This window comes from Protomyctophum parallelum (genome assembly GCF_964188405.1).
Source record: "Protomyctophum parallelum genome assembly, chromosome: 4".
Lineage (NCBI taxonomy): Eukaryota > Metazoa > Chordata > Actinopteri > Myctophiformes > Myctophidae > Protomyctophum > Protomyctophum parallelum.
This window is the reverse complement of record NC_139700.1, coordinates 42,445,668-42,471,245: the sequence shown is the minus strand read 5'-3', so window position 1 is coordinate 42,471,245 and position 25,578 is coordinate 42,445,668. Positions and strand designations below refer to the sequence as shown.

Here is a 25,578-nt window from a genome sequence, read left to right as displayed (position 1 = left end):
GGGAATTGCATCCACCATCTGCCAAGCATGAGGCAGGGAAATTACAATGTGGCGACTATACGGCCCCTGTCACCCGTCTGGAAGGGTGCCCAGCGGGACTCGCCATTACAGCAAATAGAAATGAGATTTACAACATTGTAGAGCAGGGGCTTGTGATCAGCACGGCGTGAACTTTCTTCTGTCAGGCCTCTCTGCGCCGCCGGCCAACTTGGGATGGCGGCGGGAATCTAATTGCAGTGCATTTACAGTAATTACAGCCAACTGGAAATGGCAGTCTACACACATTTGCCGGGCCGCATAAACGAAAAGGTTAATGACGCGACCATGGTGTATACACTCTCCCATTATGTATTTTGGCTATGCTTGAAGGACATTACTTTTCTCATCAATGTCATGAAAGTTAACACAAAAAGATCACGGCAAACTATACTGTATACTATAGCTTGTTTAAAATATTGCCCTAATAAAATGCAGAGAGACAGTGTAGTGCCTCAGTGAACTAGGATTCACAGCCAGGTAAACCTAAATGGTAAACCTAAATGTATTAAGACATAACTTAATAAGTCTTATTAGCCAGAGATCCTTTTAAAATCTTGCAGCCGTGGTGCAAGAGTCGTTTACGGCATGATGGGTGACAATATTATCACACGAAAAGATCAAATTACCTACCTAGGTTCCATCCTGGAGGCCAATCTTTCCGGTGATAAAATGGCCACCAACGTAATCAAAAAAGTCAATCAAAGAACAAGATTCCTTTACAGGATCTCCTCACTGGTCAGCAAAAACACCTTGAAGACCTTAACAGGAGCCCTCGTACAAGGTTTCTTTGACTATGCATCCACCTCTTGGTACCACAGCACCTCAAAGACCCTTAAAACAAGGCTCCAGACCTCTCAAAACAAACTGGTCAGGCTCCTACTTGGCCTCACCCCCCGAACCCACCTCACCCCTGCCCACTTTGACAGGCTGGGATGGCTTAGGGTCGACGACAGAGTACAGCATCTTGCAATGGGTCTGGTCCACAAGATTCGATACACCACCAAGATACCCATGTACCTGTCTAAATACTTCCTTAATGTAAACGAAGTCCACACCCACAACACCAGAGGGAGTGCAACAAACCATGTACAACCCAGATTCGGCACAAACAAGGGACTAAATTATTTTCGCTCCTATGCCACCAAAATGTGGAACGCCCTACCAACAGTCATTAAGACATGTGAATCCCTTGACTCCTTCAAAACCGCTCTCAAAGGGCACCTACGGATGGCTGCATTTCGAAACTGGCCTCTGTAAAATCTGAATCCCCCCCCCCCCCCCCCCATTTTCCCTCACTGTATATTGTATCTTTTCCCTTTTTTTGCTTCCCATATGATGAATTCCTGTTCTGTTCTTTACCTACAGAGAAATGTCTATTTGTATGTCTCTAAATGTTTGTATGTCTTTAAATGTTTTGATGAATTGAACAATGTGGACCCTGTTGTAAACAAGTGTAATGCTTAATTGGGTCGTCCACTCACAGTTGACAGTCTTTGTATTGAGTTCGTGCTTAAAATGTACTGTAAATTATACAAACTGTTAATAAAGATTTCAATCAATCAATCAATGATTCGGCAGGAGTCTAGCGTCTGTCTGTCTGTCTGTCTGTAAACTGACTGATCAGCGCCTAATTTATTTTGTGCATTTCCAGTATGCCACAGACAATTATTATCTTCTGATAGACTGATAAGACTTCAATCATCCAATCCATCCACCAAAAAACACTGAGACACACACAAAAAGAGTCAATAGCAACAGCAGAAAGATTTCCGCCCAATCCATATTCTCAGCTGTGCTGCTCAACCCACAACACGGTGCCCGATGGCCGGGGCACCGTTTAAACAGTCAACTGATGATGTGATTTGAAATTATTTCTCTTACCCACCCCCCCCCCCCCCCCCACCCATATGTACCACATTTTCACAACCTTTATTTAACGACATTGCAAAAGTAGCATAAAGTAGATTAACGTAAAATAAAAAAAGGTTTGGCTTTGACGCTATCTTCGAATAGATGTAGCTCAGACCTACTTGACAAATCGATTAAGATATATCGTTACATATGCCTACCAAGAAGCATTATTTCAACCGAGAAATACTGTGCTTGATTGCCAAACACACATTTATGTCGCTTATTTATAAATGAAATAATCTTGAAATAATCATTTTAATAACGTCGTCCGGATGTAAAAAATTCCAGAATTATTGGTTTGGATATGGGTAGTTTTTACCATACATATATTCTTGTAAAGGAGCCATCACGTTGCAGACATGATTACGTCTGCCTTGTAAAAAGAAAAAAAAAGGAAAAAAGCAAAGCTTATGCATCAGAGGTGTAAAAGTATGACACCTAGTGGCTGCATGTTGTCTTGCGCTCTATCAAGTTAAATAATGAGTATAGTATTAGCCTACCATAGTAGCCTGAAATGTATGAGAAAACACCCAAAGTGAAAATGTGTCCCAGAAGCCCCAAGGGACCCCCGGGGGTCCTTGAGGAGGTTCCAGCAGTCCCCCAACTAAATTAGTAATAGTTGGGAACCAAATTGACCCTGAAATGGAACCAAATGGACCATTTGGTTCCATTTGTACACGCTCTGAATTATGGGGGTCCGTGGTGGACTACAATTTAGGCATTTAGCAGACACCTTTTTTATCCAGAGCGACTTACAATAAGCAATGTAAACACTGTGAGTGTGAAGTGCCTCAGGATCACATTTAAACCAAGAACCTATAGCGTCTAAATATACTATTAAAAAGTCTAACTCATGTTGCTATGATTAGGTGATGTAATGATGATGTTAAACAAACGGTGCAAACACTAATATACAGACAAAACTATAGTATAACCAGGTGAACAATCAACCTGACATCTGTCTAAATAACATGTATCTAAATTACAATGTAACCTTTGCATAAGTCTGCATGGACGTCAAGACTAGGTAAAGTGCTGCAGCTAGATTGAGTCTGAAGAGACAAGCCTTCAAGATTACGGCAGGAAAATTGTGAGTACTATCTGCAGTTCTAACTGCAAACTGGAAATTCCAATTTCCAGTTAGTTTAAATTGGGAGCCAGGTGGGGAAAAAAACAGAGTCTGGGACGTGTGGAGCGTCCTGGATGTTTTAGAGAAGGTTCAGACAGCTTCCCTATGTTAGCTAGCTGATCTGAGTGAGCGGGAGCCGGGATTTGTATTTGTATTCCTATTTTGACCATGCTCCTTATTATTTGACGTATTTCGACAGTGTATTGGACTTGTATTACCCATTGCTGAATTTGTTTACATTCCTCTACTCTCTATCCTAAACTTCTTTTATTTTTTAACTGCAAAACATTGGGAGCTTGTACAAAAAAACTGAAAATTAATTTCACACTTATTTGCCAATAAAGAAAAACATGCCCAGTGGAGGGAACTGGCCACTCTCTTAAAAGTAATTATTTCTTTTTCCAGTCAGGGTTAGGATGTTTGTACTCAGCCGGGACAATTTGAGCCGAGTTCCCCACCATTCTCAGATTCTCCATGCCGTCGTGACAGATTTGTGCTAGATACTGTGAGAGATAATTAGATTTTCCCCACTGTGATGTTGTTAGGCGGTTGCATTTTTGTACTACTACTACGGCAGGAGCCATTCGGTGCGCACCGTGGTTCTTGACACTTCTGGCGGGGGTTTAGCTAAAAGCGGCAAACAAGCAAAAGTCTGCTGTAATGAGCCAGTGCTATACTGACTTCACATTTCCTAGGTGCTCGCTGGGTTCGTCATTGCGTGTGAATTTGCACTGTACTGTGCATGTAAAGTTGGTAGATGTGATAGTCCCTCCTATATCCAGCTTTTGGTGTACGTACACAAACACTTTGAGTGTTTGTGTAACACAAACATTGTGTAGCACAAACATTGATGAGGTGAGGACGCAAATTCTGATTGGCTGGAATGAGATGATGTCCAGTATGATGATAAGATCACCCCTCACTTTACACGGGTGTGATATGTATAGAATATGAATGAGTGGGGGCACGGTGGCCGGTCGGTAGTGCTGTCGCCTACACAGCTAGAAGGTCCTGTGTTCGAACCCCGCTAGGGATGCTGTCGATGCTGTGGGGGCATGTTCTCTCTTCTGTGTCATCAGTGCCCATACCCTAGGTGGTTTTGATTGATTGATTGATTGAAATATTTATTAACAGTTTGTAGAATTTACAGTACATTTTAAGCACAAACTCAATACAAAGACTGTTAACTGTGAGTGGACGACCCAATTAAGCATTACACTTGTTTACAACAGGGTCCACATTGTTCAATTCATCAAATTGACCTGGTGGTCTTGGCTAAAGGACCTTTCTGTGTGGAGTTTGCATATTCCTGTGTCCCCGGCCTAGGGTAAGTACTAAGTACCCTCACAAAAAACATGCAGTAATCCTGGTCTCTATACTGCCTACGCCTGGTCAGCCGGGGCGCCTGATGGAGGGGAAAGGAGCTGGTAGGAATAATGTGTTCCTTCCACGCACATGCAACAGAACTCTGCAGCCATAGCGGAGTGGTTAGTGAGCCCGTCATGGGACAGCAGACGTCCCAGCTATAATTCCAGCTCTCACGTTCAGACCTGCATATGTGTCGAAGTGTCCCTGAGCAAGACACTTGCTGTGGGCAGCACTCAGCTGTGTGAAGCTGAAAGCTGAAGTTCCCCCGAGGGATATGATATAGGTGTAAAAAAGTAGAATTCTGATAAATCACGGTGCTTACTGTATATATAGGAATTAACCACTTTAAACGCTACAATAATTGTCATAAAAATGACATAATCGGCACACGTTGTGAGCTAATATAATAATAATAGCACAAATTTATATAGTGCTTTTCTAAATACCTAAAGCGCTTTACATTTGTCACTCTTTTTGATACAGAGCCTGCCATGGCGACGAGACTAAAGGTTCATTCATAGTCTGGATTTTCGGTGGTGAGGAGACCACCGCTCCGGTGGTGAGCTGACCACCGGAGCTGAAATAACGTTGAGCGGTGGTTAGGGGTGGGTCCCGAAACTCGGGACCAAGTATGTACCGAACCGAACGTGCCTGGGTACCGGGTACCCATTACAATAATTCAATTTCGGTTCTCTCTATCGGTTCTCACAGACACGCGGTCACACGCTATTTATTTATTTTCTACCCTTTTAATAGAAGCGCAGGGAACAGAGCTGATCTACAAGCCTACACCGCGTTGCATCAGCGACGCGTTGTGGGCTTGTGGCTTGCAGAGGCGGGGCTATTTCTCTGCATGGAGTTGTCGAGGAGTGTAGAGACAGAGAGACGCGCGGTGCACATTTCTGCAAGCCGCCGTGTGTGTGTGTGTGTGTGTGTGTGTGTGTGTGTGTGTGTGTTGCTCTCAGATCTCAGACATGCTTTTATTTGTCATTGTCAGTAGTTAGTAGTAAGAGAAGTAGCCTACAACACTATTGCCCTGGGTAAATACAGAATAGATATATTATATTTAAAATAATCACTATATTATCCACAAATGGCTCAATAAAGGAGAGGATGTTACACTATTCATTGTACATTATATATATACTCAAATTGACATTGAGCTTTTTTGTTAAATAAACATTTGACCTCTTATTTAAGTTATTTTATACCATTTTGGAACCGAAATAGGGAACCGTTAAGAACCGGAATCGATAAGCAGAACCGGAATCGGTACCGGTCTCGAAAAAATCCTAACGATACCCATCCCTAGCGGTGGTGAGTAAAATGTGTAATGTTAGAGACCACAGAAGTGAACTGTGAAACCTTTCAAGCTTGTTTTCTCAACTCGCTGTTTTCTGCAAGACATTAGTCTATAAGCCATATCTCCGAAATTGGTGGGTCAAACTGAACAACCAATGTCAATTTGAAGCTATGATTCCCTGCTTTCATATGATGATTTGGCCATGTTGTAAGAAAGCATACAGGGCGTAAGTGGATGAAATGCTTCTCACTTAAATCGTTGCCACACAGTTTTTCGTAACGTTTCTTTGGAAATACAACATAATTCATTTTCTGATGACACACAAACTTATCACAGCAGCATGCAAATCTCTCCGGCGTGATGAGATGAGTGGAGCCAAGCAGCCTTCTGGCACCCCATTTCAATTTGGGCTCCGTGCGCCCCATTCCCAGACACCCCTCAAACAAGGCGGCAGACCCAATAATTACAGTCAGAAGTGTGGAGATGGGTCACTGGATGAAGAGGCTGTGTGTGTAAATATGTGTGTGTGTGCATGTGCGTGCGTGCGTGTGTGTGTGCGCGCGCGCGTGTGTGTGTGTGTGTGTGTGTGTGTGTGCGTCTGTGTTGGAGGTATAGGGCTGAAGAGAGCCTGCCACAACTTTAATTATATGCTCAAATAAAATACCCACCCTTCCCCATCCCACATGTGGCGCACGCACACACAGAGAGTTGGAGGGCATATTGATTAAGACTGCAGTGCGACACCTCTTGCAATCTAATTCTATAATGGAAATCAGAGGGTGGCCGTCGCACACTACTATGAACACACACACACACACACACACACACACACACACACACACACACACACACACACACACACACACACACAAACACACACACAGACTTAGGTCACATTCATACCAGTAGTTAGGGAATTTTAGCAATATAGTTGGACCATCTGTGAAATAATTTACCGCCAATAGCTTTCTTCACCAATGTGTTCTTATAGGTGTCTAGAATCACCTCTCAATTTTTTCAAACCCAATTCCTCGTGGAAAATTCTGGGGAGCCAATCAAAGTTGAGGAGTTAAGGAGGCTTGGGTGAAAAATATGAAAGTCTAAAATTAACTTGTGAGGTGTCTAACTAGGGGTTTTCAGGGGTGCTGAATCCATTCCAACCATTATTTTTTAGTAAAAATGTCTCCCTGGCCATATAATATTGGTATATTGGTTATTAAGCTGTAATGTACAGCACACAGTGTATAATCAATGGTAGGGGATTGGGGTGTTGCTGAATTGATTCTATTCTGAAAATAAAAGAAGAAAATATTGCTAAACACTTGATAAGAGTGTACACCTACTGTGCACATGCTCAGTGGATACACTGCCTGCTTAAGGAGCCCCGAGGGCTTATTGTTAAAACTCATTCCCTGCCAATGATGTCTTTTGACGACTGTTTTTAGTAAGCCCACATCGCCAATGACGTCTTTTGACGTCTCTTTAAACAAATAAAATAAAAAAGATAAATAAATAAATAAATTTGAATTCACAAAAAAAACAGGAGATAATGCGATCCAAAGATTTACTGCTCCATTCACTTCAATGTTAAATAATAAACGGAGAAAATAATCCCTGTTTTCCTGTGTTTTACCAAGTGTTTTTGAGTGAAACATGCTATTTTCAACAACAAATGTCAACGAGGTCGTGATGACCTCGTTGACATTTGTGAAACCACACCTGAAAAACCTCAGTGATTAGCGAAATGTACACCTACTGTGCACATGCTCAGTGGGATACACTGTCTGCATGTGGGGAAGGAGCAGGAGTGTTGCATCCTGGAAAACAACATGGAAGAGGATTCTGTAGCTTGTGGCTTAAGGTGCTTCATCTGTGGTGGTCCTGATATTCAAAAGCTCTTAAAAGTCACCCATAAAGGCTATGCACATATTGCGTCTCTTTCTGAGAGTCTGGATGATGCAGCATTAATCAAAAGACTACATGAGGACTGGAACAACGGAGATGACCCCAAATTAAGATACCATTTGGAATGCAGAACCAAGCTATCCAATCGTGTAAGAAGCATATCCACTGGAAATCGTACGTTTTTTTTTCATTGTGATGAAAGTTGCCACTTGCAGATTTCAATCCTATTCTATGTTGTGAGTGACATCATAATTTAATACAAACTTTAAACATATATTCTTTAGAGCAAGATGAGCAGGATGAACAGCCATACAGGAAGAGAAGACACAGGACATTGTCTGGGTCAAGTAGTAGTGCTAGCAGCTCCACATCCAAAACCGTGGCAAACTTGATGTACCATAATACTTGCATCCTTTGCAATGAAGGTGTCAATGTTGGCACATTGAAAAGAAACCCTGGTAAGTCTTTTGTAAGATTCAAATTCATTTTGATAATTGTTTTTCTTGCTCCTTATTGTAATTTAATCATGCACATACTGTATGTGGCTACCTTTCATCCAGACAGAGCTCGGCAGTTGTATCGTGCGCCTGATAATTTATACCAAGACCGACTGAAAAAGAGTTTGATGCAGACAGCAAAGCGACGAGGTGATGACTGGGGACTTGAAGTTGCTGGTCGCCTGTCTGGTATTATAGATTTGGTGGCAGAAGAGGCAGTATATCATAATCGATGCAGAAGAGACTTTATGAACCCTGTTACAAAGTCTGAGGTAACCTTTATAGTTCCTAGAGAAAAGTTCCTTGACAACAAGAGTAACAAGGCCCATCTCATCCTGCTACTTGCTGAGACATTCAGTAGTAATGGAATCCGTGTACAGCAATGCTCCGATGATGCAGACACTTCTATTGTCCAGGCAGCTCTAGATGAAGCAAGAGAGTCCGCTGTTGAGGTGAGAGCTGAGGATACGGACATCCTGGTTATGCTCATTCACCATAAAGCAGACCACTCCGTCTTCATCACAGCAGCAAAAAAATTATCTTACGATGTTGAAAAGATCCAAGAGGCCCTCCCAGAGAAATACAGGAAGTATCTGCTCTTCTTACACAGCTTCTCGGGCTGTGATACTGTGTCTGCAATCTTTGGTTTTGGCAAACCAACTATACTGCGTAAACTCTGCAAGACGGACCAAGCCGAGACAGCCATGGACGTTTTTCTTGACATCCAAGCCCAGAAAGATGCCATCATCACAGCTGGCTGTGAAATCTTCAAAATCATGTACCACGGGAAACCACCAAAGGACTTGGGGGACTTGAGATTTGAGACCTTCAGCAAGCATGCTGCTGCTGGGAAGATCATACCAGAGAAACTGCCCCCGAGTACTGCAGCTGCAGCACAACATTCTCTCTGGGCATATCTCCAAACCAGAGACTGGCTACTGCTACAAAGTCCATCACTGGATGTCCTTGACTACGGGTGGAAACTGGGAGGAGAAGGCTATGCACCAGTCCCTACAACAGACCCCATTGCCCCAGACTATATACTGAAATTCATCAGCTGCAACTGTGAGGGAGACTGTAGTACACACAGGTGCTGCTGTGAAAAGCAGGGGGTCAAGTGTATATCACTGAGCATGTGCACAGTAGGTGTACACTCTTATCAAGTGTTTAGCAATATTTTCTTCTTTTATTTTCAGAATAGAATCAATTCAACAACAACCCAATCCCCTACCATTGATTATACACTGTGTGCTGTACATTACAGCTTAATAACCAATATACCAATATTATATGGCCAGGGAGACATTTTTACTAAAAAATAATGGTTGGAATGGATTCAGCACCCCTGAAAACCCCTAGTTAGACACCTCACAAGTTAATTTTAGTTATTTTTCACCCAAGCCTCCTTAACTCCTCAACTTTGATTGGCTCCCCAGAATTTTCCACGAGGAATTGGGTTTGAAAAAATTGAGAGGTGATTCTAGACACCTATAAGAACACATTGGTGAAGAAAGCTATTGGCGGTAACTTTTTTCACAGATGGTCCAACTATATTGCTAAAATTCCCTAACTACAGAGAGCTTTGCTGCGATTAAAACGAATTCTGCTGCGCATTTTCAGAAAGTGCACTTCGTTTGGCAGGTGTGAAGGCTCATTCGAATCGTAATGCACAGCAAAGAACCGCATTATACTCCGAGCAAAAACGGGGGTTTCGCTTCGCTTCCAATCGCACTTGATTACGATTCGGTGCAGGTGTGAATGCAATCCGCAGTAAATAAAGGAAATGAAGCAAACAATGTGGCGGGTGAGGAGCTGAACACAGTTGGAGACGGAGAAAGCATATTTTACGCAGCGCAAAGATGTCCCGTTACCGTGGATAGACGTGGTCGAATGAGGAGACTGAAGCCCTGATCGAAATGAGGACAAGTACATTAATCAATTGCTTAAGAAAGAAGAACACTGCAGTGCAGTGTAATAGTATTATAGTCTACAGAATATTCTGTCTGTCTGTGCGTGCCGTAAACATGGAGTGCTGTCACTGTGTGGGGTAGTGGGGACTGGAACTTTCATCTCAATAAACGTGTAAACATCTTGCGCTGCTGTCTGTTATATCAGTGCGCTCAGCGCTGTGCCTGCATGCCCAAAAGAACAGTGTGTGGCACTGTGGCTGCGTGCGTATAGTGAGAGAGAGAGAGGGGGGGGGGGGGTCCAGTCCCAGACGGCACGACACATGCACGTTATGAGTATAATTTTATCACAATAGATTTCACTGTGTTGTAGGCTGTGTTGTAGGCTAGGTTTATGAATGGAACACATTGATAAAGGTCCCCCCTGCTGCGTTTCCAATTGCTACGGATGACAGTGTGAAGGCAAACCGCAGCAAATTAAATATGCAAGAATCCCCAAATCTCCGCCCATACGCATGAGTCTACCGAAGTATTAGGTGAGAATGTGACCATAGATGTGCGTACACACTCACGTACGAGCAGTCCAAACATATATTAAAAAAATTCAACACACACACACACACACACACACACACACCGTGTTGTTGAAGACAATTCCAACAGCAGTGAACCTTTGCTAAGGAGCCGGTGACCATTTAAAACATTTATTACCTCAACTATTCAAAATGAATCCCTCCAGCCCCCAGGCCATGAATTAATCAATGAAGTTATTACTACTGCGAAAAAGGATTATGCTCTGTTGGAAACCCCTTACAAGGGCACAGAGGAACCTTGTGATAAGGTGACGTGTTAATCATCATCATCTTATAATTAGTGGTAGTGAGCCACCGCTGTGGCTTGTTAACCCATTTTGACCCGGGAACGATTCTACAAATCCTGACAATTTTCTGAAAAACCACGTTTCTATGTCAGTTGTTCTCAAACATTTTCATGTCAAGGACCCCCAAATATATATATATGTAATTGGCCGCCGACACCCATCTGAAAATATGTTGTTTCAGGGACGCCCCCAGAAGCAAAGTTTTGAGTTAAAAAACGTTCGCTCGGAAAGAATATAAGCTATATTCAAAGATTTGCGCCACATTTTCACGATTAAAAAAATACCTACAAGCTCTTACAGTAGCTTGGTGCCGCGCCATGAGCTTGTAGATCTGCTATTTTTCAAATAGCTAAAGTATAACATAATGTTTAAAACACCTAAAGGGGTTCCCGCCCAGTATGGATTAAAGCTTGAACATGATGCAGCACGGGAAGAAGAACTAACAAAAAGGGAAAAGAGAAACCCCATCCAGGGGGGGTGGGGGGTGGGCTAAATCATCCAGGGAATAGCAGCGTGGGCCAGAAGAATGGAATTTCATTAACATTTTATTACTGGGGGAAGAGAGCCATTAACAGGACAGAGGTCAGGCCTGCAGAACATGAAGTGGCGGCAGTTGCTGTGCTGCTTTGTTGTTGTTGTTTTTCTTCCTTCTTCTCCTTTTGAAGTTATTCAGGTGCAATACCTGTTCAAATGAACTCATCTCACTGGAGCACCTTTCAAAGCGGCATTAAAAAGCACTTTATAAACAATAAGGTGATAAAGTACTTGTAACGAGATGAATGTTAAATACAAAAGACAATACCGGTACTACTGCATGGGTTAGACCGTTAGAGGTAGGGGACTCTCTCCTTGTGGAGACATTAGCATATTTCAGCTGGTTGTCAAATTATTGGCTTAGGAATGAGACAGAAACAAAAAAAATCACACCCATGTGAAGTGAGTGGTGCAACTCCATGTGGGGGTCCCCGGAAGTTCCAGACCCACAGGACCACAGCCAGGGTGCCGGCCCGGTTCCGGCGAGCCGCCCCTCGTCCGAAATGGTAGAGAAATGAGAGTTACCATGTGGGGGTCTCTGGGGGTTCCCAGGGAGTCCCCGGGGGGTCCCCGGAACATCCAGACCCCCATAAACGTGCCCAGGGGGGGGGGGGGGGGGGGGGGGGGGGGGCGATTCTGGCGAGCCGCCCCACGTCCGAAACGGTTGAGAAATGACAGTTACTGTGTGGGGGTCTCTCTACTGTACTGTATGTACTGTCACTGTACTGTACTGGCACACCCAAAATCATCATATATACAGTTAATATGCATGTGTGTGTGTGTGTGTGTGTGTGTGTGTGTGTGTGTGTGTGTGTGTGTGTGTGTGTGTGTGTGTGTGTGTGTGTGTTAGGTTGCGCACAGGTGGTGAAAAACAACCATGCTATTTTCATGCTCATACCCACCCACAGCCAGCCACCCAGCCACACACATAGCTCCGTAAGGGAGTGGTTGCACCACTCAAAAATGTCCATAATTCAATGCTTCATGGGGCGTGCAATTGCTAGAAAATAAGTAATTACTTGGGTGAACAACTCCTTTAAAGCCTGATTTATGATTTGTCGCGCGACACTGTTGCGTGTTGCAAATAGCCGATCTGCAAGCTCACGAGGCGTCATAGAAGCAATGTCTTTTGAGCTTGTAGATCAGCTATTTTCGGCCACTGCTGAATCAAGCCACCGGGTGAAAATGTGCTTTGGCAGGAGAAAGATGAAGGTACTTGTGCGTCTCGCTCTTGTACTTACTTATACTGTCGAATACAGTGAAAATGTATGAGAATAAAACCTGCACATCAGCACACCCTCGTCTCCTCCCCCGAGTCGTTCTTTTTAGCTAATTTTAGATAACCGTCGTTGGTCGGGGCCCTTCTCCGCTCATTAAACATGCCTGACTTGGAACAAACACGGACGGTCCTCCGATAAAGATGAAGCATGCAACTCATTACAAATTTAGCGAGCTATAGCTACTGCGTAGCTATAGCCAGTGTTTGCCATACAGAGCCCCACGGCTATAATTCACCTCAGTCACTTTCCCAGAGCTACAGAAAAGCCTTATTTCAATGCGTATATTTTGAACCATTACTCATCGTGGAAAGATTTCCAAGATATGTGTGCTTTCAGTGGAGGAACATCAAACTGAAAGCTTTGAGGCTATTTTTGCCATAATTAGAGGGAGAGAGAGTCCCTCCAGCTTTTGTTGTTGTTGGTGTCTGGAGCTAGGCATGTGCCTGAGGCGCGTCAGTGCTGCTGTAATGTGACAAGAAAACAAATTAAATTACATCGTTAGAAGGCCTCTATCTACTCTCAATCCCATAATGATTCACATGGAGGGGCCATGTCAACACATCGACTGACTCAGAAGGTAGAGCGACTGCTTGGAAACCGGAAGGTTCCTGGTTCGATGATCCCCAGCTCCTCCTGGCTATATAGTATAGGACTATAGGCTATGTTCACAATTAAGAATTGCTCAAAAAAAAAGAGAAAATTGCAGATCAAATCCCACACCTCGTCGCATTGTGAGCTTGTAGCTCACAAAGCATTACTCCCTCCTATGTTGTTACGTTGTTACCACTACAACCAAAGCAGAGAGGTTGACAATGTCTAAATAGTACACAAATGCAAATATCAGTGTGGATAGTCATTCAGTCAGCCCTATAAAGATCAGATTTGAGAAACAACTCAGATTTGCCTGCAGTCTGAATAAAGTGTCCTTGAGCAAGTAAGTGAACCCCACCCTAACTGGTCCTGATGAGCAGATCGGTTGGCCAGCCTTGCATGGTCTCCTCCACCATGTGTGAATGGCCGGGTGAATGCAAGACACTTTGTAAAGTGCACCATTTATTTGACCCATGCTGATTCAGACCCATCCATGTCACATCATCGTACACATCCTGAAGATTCAGGCGCCCTCCCATGCATCGAAGCACACACACAGCCACAGTGACATTCAGGTCAAAGAGCAGTAGCATAGGGTGGTCCCTATACTCCCTCCCATGCACGGCCCATGTGGATGATGGACCTCCAGGCAACGTGAAGGAGCATCCAACCATGCTGCAGCAGTCACAGCGTCTGCCTGCCTGCCTGCTAACAACGGTGCAGTGCACGTGCAGATCATCGTCACCCCAGTCACCTCCGTGGCTGTGGCGAGCTGAAAGCTCTCCCAGCCATTCTGAACAGATTGGAGCTCATGTGTACATCACCATAGCAGATAGAACCACATACAGTAAAGATGAGCCTAGTTCTGCCCAATTGCAATGTGCCGATTACATAATTGAGCCTAATTGTGCCAATTATATGATTGAGCCAAATTATTGCCAATGTGCCAATTACGTTTCTTTTAGACTCGGGTGACAAGATACATTTGTTCACCTATTAGGACTATTATCATTTGTCGTAAGATGGCATTGCAAAGAGAAAACTGAATAAAAACTAAGCTATGATGACTGAAACTAATACTAAATATATTGATTGATTTCATCTACAAATAAAAACTAGACAAAGATGTTAGGGAGGGACGAGTGGAGAAGAGATCCAGTAGAACTAAAAGACAAGTAATTTAATGCTTGGTTGCACTCGGGTGTTGCACTCTGAAAATAGAAGATCTAAAGTACAAGCTCAAAACACTATTTTCAGCATGCAACCAAGTGTAAAATTAGCATTACGACGCCGTCAATATTTTTTTCTAAAAATGAACTGTAGATTTAGTAGACTAGACTAATAATCAAATGATATGTAGTCGACTAAAACTAAACTAAAACTATTACTTTTCAGATGACTGAAATATGAAACTTTGTCGTACGGCAGAAATAGCAGATCCATAATGATACAGATTGAACGAAAGGTATTAAAGAGCTGAATAATAACTACATTGAATCCATTGGAACACATGCAGTTTCTTTCCCCCACTCCCCATTTCCTGAAAAGTGTCGGTTTTGGACATGTGAGGTTTCCATGCACCCAACAGCTACTATGTCTCCATTAAATGTGACCAAATAAATGCCAATCACAGTGTCATTTTGTGGAATGAGTGAGGTCATCGACGGGGCATGTTTTCCTCACACACACACACACACACACACACACACACACACACACACACACACACACACACACACACACACACTCTGCAATTGAAGAGGTTGCACTGAGATCATGTAAGCTGATATAGCCGCACACTGCTTATAGCCAAAAAAAACATGCTCCCACAGGGCTTATCTGTGTGCGTGCGTGCGTGCATGCGTGTGTGTGCACATGATGAGGTTGACGCGGTGCATATCTATTGCGTTACTGAGATCGTAATGGGCCGGCGCATCGGTGACACATGGATCGATAATAAGGCAGGCAAGGTTAGTCTGTTTATGTAAGTCAGCGATGTGTGAAATGTGAGCTTCCGTGTCCGGGATGTATACGCGCATATCCGTCATGTGGAAGAGACATGCAGCCCCCGCCATGTAAACATATCCTCCCTGTCATGTCAGTGGTTCAGTGGAAATCTTTAAAGTGTTTCCCGGCCCACCCATCAGACCACCTAACGCAGCAGCCGGAATTTGGGCTGCAGTGCTAAGTGGTCCCGTATATATGACCACCTAGAAGAGGTATTGATCGGAGGAGTGGGAGAACAGAGACAGAGTATGTGAGTGAGTCAGTAGATGAACAGTCAAGGACAGTTGATTTGAGAACGTAGCGGTGTTATTGGTCAAAACATTGGCTTACATTTGCGTGCCTTTTTACATTTGCGTGCCTTGCCATGTCAACTGACTGTCAAGCTGTTAACCACATGAACTCCAGTGCTTATTCTGTGCATGACATAATAGGTGAACAATCAATGAATGAATGAAGCAATGAAGCAATCAATGAAGCAAGCAATCAATCAATCAATCGGGTGCTTCAAATGCCACTGAGCAACTTCCATTGAAATTAATACCTAGGGCGGAGCAGTCCATCCTTCAGTTTGGTGTTCACTCTCCATTCCTACATGCTGCCACTCCTACATTGACTTCTAATTGTCGGAATGGTGGTATGCTTCATATTTGTAAACATCCCACCATTCCGACAGAACAAAGTCCCACCATTCCGACAGGGACCCGCGGCAGAAAAAGTCCCACCATTCCGACAGATCACTTTCACAACTATTTATTTATTTATTTATTTATTTATTTATTTATTTATTTATTTATTTTTATATTTATATTTATATTTATATTTATATTTATATTTATATTTATATTTATGTATTTATTTATTATTTTATTTATTTATTATTTTATTTATTTATTATTTATTTATTTAAATAGTATTATTTATATTTATTTATTATTTTATTTATTTATTATTATTAATTAATTAATTAATTAATTAATTTATATTAATATAAATATTATTATTTTTTTATTATTATTTTTATTATTTTTTTATTTTATTTATGGTTTATTGATTATAGTACAAATGGTTTACAACTATTTATTTATTATTATTTATATTAATATAAATAATATATTATTATTTATATTTATTTATTGTTTATTTTATTTATTTATTTTTATTTATTTTGTATTTATTTTTTATTTATTTATGGTTTATTTATTATAGTACAAATGGTTTACAACTATTTATTTATTATTATTTATATTAATATAAATATTATTTTTTATATGTTTTATTTTATTTTTTTATTTTTTATTTATGGTTTATTGATTATAGTACAAATGGTTTACAACTATTTATTTATGATAATTTATATTAATATAAATATTATTATTTATATTTATTTATTTTTTATTTTATTTATTTATTTTTTTATTTTTTATTATTATTTATTTATTTTTTATTTATTTATGGTTTATTGATTATAGTACAAATGGTTTACAACTATTTATTTATTATTTTTTTATTAATATTTATATTAATATTTATATTATTTTTTATATTTTTTATTTTATTTATTTTTTATTTATTTATGGTTTATTGATTATAGTACAAATGGTTTACAACTATTTATTTATTATTATTTATATTAATATAAATATTATTATTTATATTTTATTTTATTTATTTATTTATTTATTTATTTATTTATTTTTTATTATTTATTTATTTATTTATGGTTTATTGATTATAGTACAAATGGTTTACAACTATTTATTTATTATTTATTTATTATTATTTATATTAATATAAATATTATTTTTTATATATTTTTTTTTATTCATTTATTTTTTATTTATGGTTTATTGATTATAGTACAAATGGTTTACAACTATTTATTTATTATTATTTATATTAATATAAATATTATTATTTATATTTATTTATATTTTATTTTATTTATTTATTTATTTATTTTGTATTATTATTTATTTATTATTTATTTATTTATGGTTTATTGATTATAGTACAAATGTTTTACAACTATTTATGTAGTATTTATTTATTATTATTTATATTAATATAATATTATTTTATATATATATATATATATATATATATATTTTTTTTTTATGGTTTATTGATTATAGTACAAATGGTTTATCCTGCTTGAATATTATCGAATGTAATAGCATGAATTACTCAATTGAATTATTAATTTAACTCTGAATTATATTCAGCTAGGATACAGTGTTTGATATTGATTGCCTATTCTATGCAACAGTGTTTGATCTCATGTTGATTACCTATTCTATGCAACAGTGTTTCATAATTAGTGCAGCAGAGTACTCTTTTTACTGCCTTGCTTAGATTGGTCAGTTCTTGATTGAATGTTTGTGATTGGTGCTCTTTTTCTTTGGTCAGTGTCATGTCAGTATCATGGTCAGTGTCATGTCAGTATCATGGTCAGTATCATGTCAGTGTCATGGTCGGTGTCATGGTCAGTGTCATGTCAGTTTCATGGTCAGTGTCATGTCAGTTTCATGGTCAGTGTCATGTCAGTATCATGGTCAGTGTCATGTCAGTATCATGGTCAGTGTCATGTCAGTATCATGGTCAGTGTCATGTCAGTATCATGGTCAGTGTCATGTCAGTATCATGGTCAGTGTCATGGTCGGTGTCATGTCAGTGTCATGGTCGGTGTCATGTCAGTGTCATGGTCAGTATCATGTCAGTATCATGGTCAGTATCATGTCAGTATCATGGTCAGTGTCATGGTCAGTATCATGTCGGTATCATGTCAGTATCATGGTCAGTATCATGTCAGTATCATGGTCAGTGTCATGCCTGTATCAAGGTCAGTGTCATGTCAGTATCATGGTCAGTATCATGTCAGTATCATGGTCAGTGTCATGTCAGTATCATGGTCAGTGTCATGTCAGTGTCATGGTCGGTGTCATGTCAGTGTCATGGTCAGTATCATGTCAGTATCATGGTCAGTGTCATGGTCAGTATCATGTCAGTATCATGTCAGTATCATGGTCAGTATCATGTCAGTATCATGGTCAGTATCATGGTCAGTATCATGGCAGTGTCATGGTCAGTATCATGTCAGTATCATGGTCAGTATCATGCCAGTGTCATGTCAGTATCATGGTCAGTGTCATGGTCAGTATCATGTCAGTATCATGGTCAGTGTCATGGTCAGTATCATGTCAGTATCATGGTCAGTATCATGTCAGTGTCATGGTCAGTATCATGTCAGTGCCAAGGTCAGTGTCATGTCAGTATCATGTCAGTATCATGGTCAGTATCATGTCAGTATCATGGTCAGTATCATGTCAGTGTCATGGTCAGTATCATGGTCAGTATCATGTCAGTGTCATGGTCAGTATCATGTCAGTATCATGGTCAGTATCATGTCAGTATCATGGTCAGTATCATGTCAGTGTCATGGTCAGTATCATGTCAGTGTCATGGTCAGTATCATGTCAGTGTCATGGTCAGTATCATGCCAGTGTCATGGTCAGTATCATGTCAGTATCATGGTCAGTATCATGTCAGTGTCATGGTCAGTATCATGTCAGTGTCATGGTCAGTATCATGTCAGTATCATGGTCAGTATCATGTCAGTGTCATGGTCAGTGTCATGTCAGTATCATGGCTAAAATGTAATAAAAACTCAATCAGCTCATATATTATAAAGACATTATTGCATTATGAAGTTTTATTACAGTATGAGTCGCCTATGTGGAGGTTCTTAATGTAACACATTATTACATTATAGAAAAATCTATTATAAAGTTATGTGCTCGTCTTTTAATTAAATTATGAGCTGATTATTACATTATAAGTTGCTACACACCCCTTAAAACATTGCCTTGAAAATACATTTAAGATTTGTGGACTGTTGGAATGGTGGGACTAAAATGTGTCGGAATGGGGGGATGTCGGAATGGCAACATGTCGGAATGGGGGCATGTCGGAATGGGGGGATGTCGGAATGGCAGCATGTAGGAATGGAGGGATGCACCCCTTTAGTTTATATATAACTCTTTGTCATACAGAAATACAGAAGCTAAAATTGCTGATATACAAGCTCACACGTACTGAGCTTATAGATATGGCATTTTTTTGCTGTGTTTGTTTGGAAATGTTGGAAAATGTTTTGTTAAAAATGTTGCCTATAGATAATGACATGCTCAAGACAGATTGACAGTGGTTAAAGATTCTCTCCATTTTACTTCTGCAACCGTTTCTTGGAATCATGTCATAATATTATGCTTCTCAATGCTTCTCTGTCACACAAACACATTCAAGCACCAAGACTCTCTCTATTCACTTACTCCCTATTGGTGGCGCTATTCATAGTCTCTGCTTTCCTCCTTATCTGGCCTGCACGATAAACTGTGCATATGATAATAGCTAGTGGCTTTGTTAAGATAATGGTTGATGGAAAGCATCCACATCGATGGCTGTCGCGTCAAGCTATTCTATTCCTGGCTCCTACGCAGTCAATGTGTGCTATTACTGACACAAACTTAGCATGTCGATAAAGCCATGGCAAGATAAAAAGCTGCTAGATAAGAACAGTACTCCCCTGAGAAGAGTCAATTAAAGCCCCATAGATATTATTACATAGATATAGTGCATTACTGAGCCACAAATAGTTCTTAAATGATGTTTTCTCAAAGGAAATTGTTATTATTTTTGTTAACTCTGAAAACACATTGCTGTCCACATCAGTGCTTTTTTTTAACCACTTAAACTCCCACACATGTTGTTGACTGGAGTCCCTCAGGGGTCTATTAGTCTGTGATCCCACTCCTATTTCCATCTGCAATTATATACCAATAAGCCCATCTAGAAGCTCACATACGTGTATATTGGCTATTTTAGCCCAGTGTTTTCCTATTTGGGGAGTTCAGGGTTCAGGTGGTTAAAGATTTAGTATTTTCGCTGAATAACACAAGCCACAAATAGCCACCACAGAGACAAGAGAGAGACAGAGACAGAGACAGAGAGAGAGAGAGAGAGAGAGAGAGAGAGAGAATGAGTGGCATGCACCAAAGGGACCTGAACCCACAATGTGGCGATCAAACGATAACTGGTGGACCACTAGCACGCTCCACATATCAGTGATCGCTCTTTATTACTGTATATCACACCATCAGCCAAAAATAAATACATCAGACTACACATGTACTTAAAAATAGAGAAAATACAGAAATATGTCCCAACTCACTTTCAGTCAGTGGCTTCGTTCACCCCACAGTGGAATAGACTACTACTCCTTTGTATTAGTGTTTCAACAGAGTTTTGATATTTCATGCATCTACCATAGTCATTAGTCAGTACACTGAAGTGAATACATACTGTAGATGTATGAATATAAAGTAGGACACTGATGAGAAAGGGATATACACTGTATATGCTCATGCTGGGCACTGAACAAAATACTGAAACCATAATGTGACATAACCCATTTTGACCTGAGATCAGATTCAAAAAATGTTTGTTTTGACAGTTTTTATGTCAGTCGTTCTTCGATTTTTCAAAAATAGCAGACCTACAAGCTCGAAGTGCGCCACTCGGTGGCACGCTATGAGCTTGTGTCTGGAACACAGGTTCTTTTCCCATTTCCATAACAGATTTGAACACAGCAGGTTTCCACTGACAGCGACAACAACACAATTATATTTTAACTAACTTGAACTCCAGCATCCATAATTCTGAAAATATAAATAAATAGAGCGGATCTACAAGCGCACAACACGTCACAAAAGCAGTTGTAACTCCAGATCCCGTTTACTAAGAATAGCAGGTTTAAGTGGGTTAAGAGAAAAAACTTCTCCAACAGAGGCCAATTTCTTAATTTCTTTCTAAGCTAATTTGGACGATCACCCATGTGTGCCCTGCTGCGTCCCTCGGGACATAGCCTGAACAGGAATTATGCTGCCTTTAATTCTAATGGGCTGTCATAATTGAGCTCCATCAGCTTAACCCATTCTGACCTGAGATCAGATTCATACGAGGTTTCCGCCGGACACACACTGGTCCTGATGAACCCATTCTGACCTGAGATCAGATTCTAAAAATGTCAGTCGTTCTTCGATTTTTTTCAAAAATAGCAGACCTACAAGCTCGTATCGCGCCACTCGGTGGCGCGATATGAGCTTGTAGATCTGCTATTTTTCAATAGCTAAAGCATAACATGATGCCGAGACCAAAATGGGTCCCCGTTCAGAATGGGTTAATGGCGCGACACCATAAAGGAAATGTCAGCGCCTCTGCCCGCCCACTGCTGCCTCTATACATCCCTTGAGTGTGGCCGTTTGAAAAGACACTCGTGTCAAAAAAGGATCTCCCAATTCTCAACAAAAGATCAGTAGCAAACAAAATGAGACCAATAAAGCTGCGTACACAATCTTCTTAACCACTTAAGGCAAAATTAGAGACAATGATGCTGAGTGGCATGCTCACAACGCATCACAATGTGGCAAGCTGCCACATTGTTTTTATATTGTTAAAATGTGTTGAATAAAAGAAAAAAACAATTGTTCCAAAAGCATTCGAAAATACTGCTTTTGTGTTTGTGTGTGTGTGTGTGTGTGTGTGTGTGTGTGTGTGAATATTTTCACCTATAATACCATGCCTAGGTTGAAAGTGGCTATAAGATGACTTCCCACAGCGCCCAGGGGAAAAGCGGTCATGCCCTGCAGCGCATTCAAATGATGACCAGTCATCTGAGCCCACATACGGTACTAACCAACAATGCCATGCCCCCGCAGTTTTCTGACCTTTTCATAAAAGAGACAACCTACTGTTAGCAACAGTGAGTTACTTAATCGTCCCCTGAGTGTAAACCAAACAATGTACGCCTGGGGCGACTCTGCACCACTCCGGTCGTCGCCAACTCCCCTGAGGAGCTCTACCGTAAGTGCCTTTGGAACTGGGTCTTTATTCCGGGTCAGGAAGAAAACACATGATGCACCTCGTACTGTATGTAAATTCAGAAGTCATATTTTAGTCACGCTTCAGCCAGGTGCATTAATTTAATTGCCCGCTTATCTGGACCAACAGCGCTGTTCCGGGTGTGGGGTCAACGACCCAGACAGCACAGTAAAGTCCTGAGAGTTGCCGGTAATTTAAGTTTCGGTGTGCAAATGGGTTAACACTGAGGGCTTTAACTGTGTACAGACTAGAGACATCTAAACCAGTGTTTCTCAATCTTACATTTCAAAGACCTCAGAATAACCCCACTTGAAAACATCAGTCATATGGAACCTAAATCTAAGAATTGTTGTTGTTAGATGACAACCTAACAGTGGTTGTTGGTCTGATATTGTCCGTCATTTGGTCCAGAATGCCTATACTGTCTGTGTGTGTACTGTACAGAGATTACAGTCAAACTCTTGACTAGCAATTTACACGTAGTTGTGTACGTTTGTTAGTTAGTTGTACGGTATTTACCTGTGCTGTGTATGTTATAATGGTGAAGATTGACTATAGCCATGGGGACCTCTGTAACCCCCTCAAGGACCCCTGGGGGTCCCAAGCTCAAATGCTGAGAACCATTGATCTAAGCCACCCCTGAGGACCCCTCAGGGGTGACGGGTCCTTGAGGTGTTCTGGGTGTGTAACTCAGGGCATGTATACACAAATACAACTGTAAATGGTCCAGTTTGGTTCAAACTGTACACTCGTGAATTAAAGTTCCTTACCTTGAACAGTCGGAGGATGTTGGCCACCATGATGGACACCGAGCTGGCGGCCGCCCCAATGACCCCCACCACCTTGTCCGGCTTGGCGAAGATGGGCGGGTCCCCGTTGGCGCAGCGCACGTCCGAGGCGTCCCGCTCGATGAGCGCCTGCACAAACGTGAGGGACTGCTCCAGGGCGTAGGTGTCGCGCGAGCACGTGTCCAGGATGCGCGCGCCCAGCGTCACGTTGGGCAGCAGCTCCGGGTCCTTGTTGATGAGGTCGATGGCGAACAGCATGGCCTCCAGCCGGTGAATGCCCTTCTCCTTCTTCAGCTCGCCGCAGGGCGCGCCCCGCTCGCCGCGGGAGTGCACGGGGAACAGCCCGCCCAGCATGATGTCGCCGTCCAGGCGGATGGAGTGGGCGTACTCCTGCACCGGTGGCAATCCGTCCACGACGACTGCGGCGGCGGCGGCGCCGGGCTTCTGGTTGGCCCACGCCAGCAGCCAGCAGCTCTCGATCATCAGGAGCGAGAGGATAGGGTGGCGAGGGAGAGAGGGAGGGGCCTGATGGGACGCCATGTTCAGACACACAGGACACCTATAGCGGGAAGGAGGTGTTTCGGTTGTGCGTTGACTGTGGACGATCGATGGTGGTATTATGGAGACAGCGGTCTTGGATGCGTTGTGTCAATGGCCAAGCCAACAGAACATGTTTTCCCCCTACAAGGGATATAGGACAGGGGACAAATGTCCCACCAATCAGGGGTAGGACTGGGGACAAATGTCCCACCACTCAGCCAGGGTATAGGACTGGGGACAAAGTGTCCCACCTATAAGCAGGGTAACCTTTCAGAGGTTGTATAGAGCTTCTGATTGATGTGCCGAGCATCAGCTGTGAGGAGAGGGGGAGGTGGGCTGCAGATTCAGGGAGATCTGGTTGCTGAAGAGAGGCGGGGGGTCTCACTCAAGAGGCTGAGGTCTCACATCCTTATAGGAGCCTGTTCGAAATGCAGACAGAAGACTCATAAAAATATCTACACACAATCAACTGACCCAATCCCTGAGAGATTTCCTCTGTTTATGTACAGTATGTATTCATGTGTCTATGAATGTATCTATATTTGTATCTAGTAGGAACCCAAGTACATGCATGCTTGCAATGCACGCACACACACACACACACACACACACACACACACACACACACACACACACACACACACACACACACAATATGATTACAACATTACTGACAAAATACTGCCTGGTGTCACATTCAATTGCATTTTAATTAGCACATTTGCAATGTGGGTCCTGAATCCTTTCCTAATTATAGGCTAAATTTAATTTGATACGAATTTTTGTAATGTGCCAAAACGAGACAGAAAATATCCCTCAGTCTTACCAGGTTTGTTTACTGAAGGGGGGGAGGGACTCTGGAGGGAAGGCAAAGCGTCTAAAAAACAACAACAAAAACGGAATTATCAGTTGGTTCCTGGTTGTTTCCAGAGACTCAATGAGATTAAGACGCTCCATTTTAATCTAGGCCTAAAGGCCTAACTACTTCGTCTTCGTCTACTTCGCTCAAAACTGTCAAGGCGGACACGAGTCACGACGACACCCCCAACGCTAGGACGGGAGAGAGAGAGACGGGCTGTCATAAAAAAATCGTTTATTATAATGACTTGGCTGTCACCCGCCCTGCTCCTTCAATAAACGCCCTCGTGTGTGTGCGTGGCGCTAGGTGCCTAATTACCAGGACAGCCGCACCTGTGCTGCCGACGGCGACATAATGACGTACAGCTGGTCGTGTCACGATGCAAGCACTGCAGCGTGTTAAGTTAACCATTTAATGTTTCATTCTCACATGAAGTGGCGTCACGTCACATGATATGGCCTCTCTCACCTTTGATTTACAGCACTCTCTCTCTCTCTCCCGATAGTCTCTCTCTCTCTCTCTCTCTCTCTCTCTCTCTCTCTCTCTCGCTCTCGCTCTCTCTCTCTCTCTCTCTCTCTCTCTCTCTCTCTCTCTCGCTAGTGTCTAGTCTCTCTCTCTCTAGTGTCTAGTCTCTCTCTCTCGCTCTCTCTCTCTCTAGTGTCTAGTCTCTCTCTCCTCCCTCTCTCTCTCTCTCTCTCTCTCTCTCTCTCTCTCTCTCTCTCTCTCTCATTATGTATGTCTGTCTGTCTTTCCGCGCGTGCACCAGCGCGCACGCACGCACATACGCACGCATTATATTCACACGGGCATTCGAATCGAACGTATTGAATTACATTATTGCACTGATCAATGTGATAGGCTAACTGCATGTATTAGCCTACGGGCTGCCAGCCTGCCATGCAGAATTGCATTCTAAAAAACTAAGGATGATGTTACTAAACCCATGAACTAATTTTAACAGAGGCACATGATCTGAAGCAGCAGAAAATAAAATAGAAAGCTAAAAGCATAAAGTCGCTGAAGTTAAAAAGTGAGTATTTATTTGATTTCATGCAAGGATTTCAATTGTCCGTTCAAGTTTTCAAAACAATAGGCTATGTCTTT

General features: G+C 41.7%; 1 protein-coding gene across 1 annotated transcript in view; it reads right to left on the bottom strand.

Annotated features, from left to right (window-relative positions):
* LOC310857824 (metabotropic glutamate receptor 8-like) overlaps positions 1-23,196 on the bottom strand; it is a 302,996-nt gene extending 279,800 nt beyond the window's left edge. The window contains exon 1 of the mRNA XM_083763751.1: positions 23,058-23,196. Within this exon, the coding sequence (XP_083619877.1) occupies positions 23,058-23,087 (30 nt within the window). The 5' untranslated portion in view covers positions 23,088-23,196. The remainder of the gene's footprint in view (positions 1-23,057) is intronic.
* Positions 23,197-25,578: the final 2,382 nt, after the last annotated feature.